The sequence below is a fragment of the Numenius arquata genome, chromosome 10 (assembly GCF_964106895.1).
Source record: "Numenius arquata chromosome 10, bNumArq3.hap1.1, whole genome shotgun sequence".
In the NCBI taxonomy this organism is placed as follows: Eukaryota; Metazoa; Chordata; class Aves; order Charadriiformes; family Scolopacidae; genus Numenius; species Numenius arquata.
In genome coordinates this window covers 15,651,541-15,657,540 of record NC_133585.1, presented here as the reverse complement: position 1 = coordinate 15,657,540, position 6,000 = coordinate 15,651,541, and the positions used below count along the sequence as shown (strand labels likewise).

The following is a 6,000-nucleotide window of genomic DNA, read 5'->3' as shown; positions in this document are numbered from 1 at the left end:
AAGAAACCCAAAACAAAAAAAAACCAAACATAAAGAGCACAGAATATACTGGACAAACAAAACTATATAAATTATTGTGACCAAATGTGACACTGGTAGTTTACGAAGTGGATATGTACAGTCAAATTAAACAGTGTTTACCCTTCTGTTCTAATAGTGTTAAAATGAAAAATCTATTGCCGTTTTACTATACATTGCATTGATTGAATCATTAAAAGTCAGGAAAAGTTACCCAAAAAAAAAGCACATCCACTGATTGTACGGATTCTCGGCCCACTTCTCCTTTCCAGGTTCATCTCGAGTCTTTGACTCATTTGCAACAACGCACGGCCCCTGGTCCTCGGCTCAGTGAAAGGCAAACGCAGCCCCCACCTGGGATTTCAGTGAGCTCAGGACTGGGCCTGCGTTTCCACGGCTCCCTTTGAACATTTGCTCCTACCATATACAAGTCCTTTCAGAAAACACATATGCAAAATCCAATGATTTTTTTCTTTTTTTTTTTTTTCTTTTTTCTTTTTTTTTTTTTAATGTTTGGTTTTCTTTTTTGCGGGGGCAGGAATAAGGGGTGAGGGGGCTGATGTGGGAGCCAGAATTAAAGAAGCAGTCCTGTCTCCATTAAACTCTGAAGCGCGCCTTTAGGCGGGATACGACTGCATCCTGGTTGACAAAAATACACATCGCTAAATCTGTGAGACATCGTCACAGGGGGGAGGAATGTCGCTAACTTAACTTTTCTCCTCAGACCTTTTTTTTTTTTTTTGTGAGCGAGGGATTCTACAGTTTTGTGCTGGGATGTACAGAGGATAGCTGGGAAGGTGGGAAGGCGGCTTGAGGGTTTATAGCAGCTAAAGGATAAATGCTGTTATGCAAAAGGTCACCGTAGGAACTTCCTACAGGTGTTGCTGCAGCTAAGTGTCTGTACAGTTGCTGAGAGTTTGCAGGGGATGTGAGGAATTGTCTCTGCACCATGAAGGAGTGAAGAGCCAAAGGCTGCATTAGTGGGGAGAGCACGGTCTGGTTTTTCAAGTACTGCAGGGGATGAGAATACCCAGGCGGGAGGCGATTGTTCAGCCCAGTGCACAGGCTTCCCGGATACAAGCCTGGGAAGATGGGGGCTGAAAGGGGAAATTTGTGGCTTTCCAGCATGCTGCCAGAATGAAGGCCATGCACCGGCTTGCTGCCTTCCCCCTCTGGGTCGGGAACCTTGTCTTTCGCTGAAGTCTCCTTTGGTAAGTGCAGAGGAGAGACAGCTCGGATTTTTTTTTCAGAAATGACTTTGTCCAAATCCTCCAGGCTCCTTTTCAAAGGCCGGGCAGCCCCCACGTTTTGAGGACTCGTTCTGCGACTGATGATAGGATGCACCATCCCCTCCATCTTCCTCAGGTTCTCCAGCCTCTGGGCCTGCTGCTTCCCAGACCTGTGGAGCACCTCGCTGTGTTTTTTCGAAGCTGTCATGGCCATGGGGGACACGCGGCAAGCTTTGGGGTTACAGTCTAGGCTCACCGCCTGGCTGCTCGCAGCCTGGAACGGGGAGATTCCTTTGCCTTCTTGCTGGGCCATGGATGAATGAGGGAGGCTGGAGCCCGGAGCCTTTGCAGTCTGTTTGTGTATGCTCTTTGGAAGACTCAAATCTGTTGGCTGATCATCTGAAGAGGCCTCCACTGCTGCCTTTTTTTCTTGCTGATGCAAAGATGGGCGGTAATTTAAATTTAGTTTTTCTTGGTGTTTGTGTTGAGTAAAAGTAGAAATATTTTCAGATTCTCTGAACATGTCCCGGGGGAGGTACTTTGATGTCTGTTCATTATTAAGGTGGTGTTCTGTGTGCCTATAGAGGCTGTGCAGATGAGGTGATGAATAAAAATCTGCCAAGAAGGTGGGCACATGGGAGTGCTGCAGTGCCCTTTTCTCACTAATTTTATCTTTGCAGTCATGGATATCCGTCTTCGGTACATACGACTCGGCAAGAGAACTGAGGTGATGCTTTGAAAAATCACAGCGCTGAGGATCCGGTTTACTTAGCATGTCGTGTTTAAAAACGTCATTAATTGATTTCCTTTCTTCCTTGGTTTTAAAACTCTGTACATGTTGTATGACTGAGGGCCTATTAATTGCTACAGGATCAGAATTAGGGGCATGGTGACCTTGTGATATGCTTGAGGACAGCTCATCTCTGCTGTTCAGCTTCTTTTTGCTGATCAAAGGTGGAGGAGAACCATAAGGATAGCTACACGACAGGGCTGCCCCACTGACCTGCGACAACAGCTTCTTCTTTGCCAGGGGTGACATGATGCCTGGATTACCCTTGGAGTAGAGCAGCGGCGTGTAACCAAAACTGGAGTCATCATTCATGGACCCAGGTAACTCCTTTTCCTTGAACATGTCAAAGTTCTGGACCACCAGTACTTTGGGCGTTTGCTTTAGTGCGTTGTGGATATCTTCGTTTCCCAGCTGGTCCACTTTCACTGTGCAGTTTGCGATGTAATCGGCCATCTCTGGCAGTTTGTCATCTTCCATGTCGCTCTGAGCGGGCAGCTGGACTGGGAAGGCTGTGAAGGGCATTTCTGGAGGTTCACTTTCTAAGCTGTCAGTAAAAGCTTTGTGTAGTCTTTGTTCAGGCTTTGTGTCTTCCAGGGCATCTGCTGGGGGATGTAATCGTTTCGTGATGGTGGCATCCAGCATGGTGTCTTCTTCTAGGGTCATGGATATACTTGAGAAAGAGGACGAGTGCTGAACCTCCTCCTTGGCTTTCTCACTGTTCGTGCTGTTTTCTGCCAGGTCTGTCTTTTCCAGAGGCAGCGGCCGAGCTGTCTCTGGTAAAAGAGATGGAGGGCCTTGCGCGGGTTGTTTCATCTCTCCCGCTGTAGGATGTTCAGGGAAATTTTTCTGGTCTGCTGATTCTTGATCCTTCTCTTGTTCTGATGAAACCTAATAAAACGATTCAACAGACAGTAGTAAGAACGCGGCGCATTTTAGCAGATTGTTCATAAGATCATACACAGTACACCGTTGGCTACTTTTAGAGAAGTACTTGTCAATCACCTTGCTGGAACGTGAAGGCTCTAACACCAGGTATCGGACTCAAACAAAGAAATGTAACTCCTGGAAATATTAAGAAATACACCATCCTTTCCGGGGTCACAATAAGGCATTTCAAAACAGCAGACGCTTGCAACCTGATGAGAGGCACCAGTGACTTGACCAGACAGCTAAATGCTGAGATTATACTCTTTTAAAATTAATTAGGCAAATGCAGGAGAGCATATTTCATAACACAAACGATAAGGCTATTGAAATTTCTCCCGCTAGCCAACTTCACCTACGAAAATGACACTATTCCCATGTGTTTTCTTACATAAAGTCTCTCCAGCGTAGCTATCTTAAAATTCAGTGATCACAGAGGAGATCATTCACACCCAGTTCTGCATTAAAGTGTGAAAATGATAGAAATGGCATACTAGGAATCCCTATTGTAGGCAGCAAATCACTGCCACAGCTTAACTAGGACACACATTTTTTTATTAACGGATTAAAATGAAGTTGTCAACATTCAGTAAGTGTGTGTGCCTGCTATTGCAAACATGGCTTTTATACGTTATCGTCAATGGGACCACAGCTCTTTCTGCTCCCCCATTAATAAAGCTTGTGTGCACAATTCACACTATTCATCCCATTATGTAGCCAGCTGAACTGTGACCCACAGAGGTCACCAGAGCGTCCCATATGCGATCCAGCTGACTGACAGCCCTTTTCAAAACTGCTGTCACTCTCCTCTGACATGTTGTGGTAGAAGACAGTCATAAAACGGCAGCATTGTGTGAGCCCTTTATTATTATTGTTTTCTTTCTTTCTGCGTTGTAAAGATAAGACGCATCGAGAAAGTTATTATCTAAATGCTGCTTTATGGTCTGTCATAGGAGCAGGGGATCGGAGAAGGTCCTAACAAATCTAACCCTCTCAGAGATTTATTTCTTCACAGCTGCTTTTAAATATTCCTGTCTGTTTGGTTGGCCTATTAGTTACAGAGTCTGTTAGTCATCCTAACTTCTTCTTTTTAAACTCATAGCTGCCTTTTGCAGCCAAATACTATCATTAGGTCCTTTACAAAGTACCATCGCTGATCTCTTGAGCTTATAAAATTACAGGAAAATACCAGACAGATGAGCAAAGCAAGGAGGAGAAAAAAGACAGAGAAATCATATTTAATAACTGTACATTCTGCTCTTTGTTTCTGTTAAGCAACGTTTTGATTGAAGTTTCAGCTATTGTGAGGAAATGTGCAGTCTAAGGCTAATAGCATTTTGTCTGGTATCTCGTTACACTTACAATGTCATTGTGATGGCAGGAAAACAGTGAAGAGCACAAAAGCAAATGCAACCCTAATAAATTAAAGTTATATTCTCTCCCTGCATACTTCTTATGGTGTATGAGTTGAATGTGCAATTGAGAGGACCCCACATTTGTAACTTGCTTAGGCTTTTGCAGCTCACAACTACAGCCAGCTTCTAGGCCACAGGCAGAAATGGTTTAAGTGGTGGCTCCATCGGGGCCATGCCTACACATCTATGTGTGTCGCTATAGAGGCTCCCTGTGAGTAACACACCATCACTGGCTATGCCTGGGTGAGGACTGTGCCCAAATGTAGAGCCTGGCACGGAGCTCCTCTGCTGGGGGATGGTTGGCGTCAGAGGGATGTGCAACCTTCTGCTTGGCTCCAGAAGACTTGGATTTTGCTCCACCCAAAGGAGGTGGACGTCTCCTTTTTGCTGGCCCCGTTAAGGGCCACGTCCTGGGCAGGGAGCCCTCTCTGTAGCAGAGCACAGACGAGCTCTGCAGCTCTGCACCCACCCTGGGTGGAAGCGTCTGCCGCTCCATGACCCTTCACTGCTCGAGCTTCATGTGACCACCTACCCGTATGGTGACTTGCATGAAGGCTGAGGTTCTTAATCGCCCACTTTGATTAAACAGAGGCAGGACACGTCTTCCATCCCAGTCAGGGAGGAGACATTAATTCTGCTATAAAAGGTACCAAATTACAGTGGGAAACTGCCGTAATTGTACATTTTTATTGTCTTGTCGAGGCTCCCTACATTTCTGGTAAGCACAGCTTAAGAACTCTTCCTGCACACCACACAAAAATAACTGCAGTTTAAGCAGCAGGAAGTTTGAGATAGGGGACAACAAAAGCAAGGAAATTCAAAGTTAAGGCTGACGCTCTGTTGCTGACTTCTTATGTTGTGCTTAGCAGTGGCAGTACAGATAGTGTGTAACATATCTTGCCAACCCAAGACCCCTCAATAATTAACAAGGCATGAAGGAATGACAAGGGAAGGGAGCACATGCCTTCACTTCGCATCTCCTTGCTTTGGGAAGTTTGTGTTGCAACCTTCCAGTGACCGAAGCAGGTTTGTGCGCAGTCTCCTCTCTACATATTTTTCATCAGAAGTGGAGGGGTTTTGCCCCAACAGGGTTCCCTGCTTTAAGATTACAGTGCAAGAGAAAACAGAAACACCCTCCCCTCTCTGTGAAGTGCTCTTACATTAGATATTAAAAGTACTGTTAATCAAGGCAATTTAAAACAGAAATTCTGGTTTGGAGGGGAGATGAAATTGTCCTTGTAAGCACAACTTAAAGAGGTAGTGAGACATGAAAATCAAAATTTTCTGCTCTCAAAAGTGGGTACACAAAGTCCCAGAGGCATCCATGTTTACTGCTCCTGCATTGTTTTTTTTTTAAACAATGAGGAGGAGGATTGTTGGTAGCTGACTCAATACCAATTTCCAAACTGGTTTAGAAACAGGACTTATGTACCTGCCAGACGGCAAGGAAGTCAAAGGAGCAACCGTAGTCTGCCGGGCATGTCATGTGTTTCGACATTCTTTAAATACTTACTTTCACTGCAACGCCTTGAAGGCTGCTGTGATCTGGCAGACCGAGACAGGAAAAGCAGTGTCTTGTGTAGGGGTTGTGTGTGAGGAGCTTCACCGCCTCATTCACACTGGG

The 6,000-nt window shown here is 45.3% G+C and overlaps 1 protein-coding gene across 2 annotated transcripts in view; it reads right to left on the bottom strand.

Moving 5' to 3' along the window:
* Nucleotides 1–766: 766 nt before the first annotated feature.
* Nucleotides 767–6,000, bottom strand: part of ARID5B (AT-rich interaction domain 5B) — a 119,998-nt gene continuing 114,764 nt past the window's right edge. For both annotated transcript variants that reach the window (XM_074154774.1, XM_074154773.1), the window contains one exon: nt 767–2,925. In XM_074154774.1, coding sequence (XP_074010875.1) covers nt 775–2,925 — 2,151 coding nt within the window. In that variant the 3' untranslated portion in view covers nt 767–774. The remainder of the gene's footprint in view (nt 2,926–6,000) is intronic.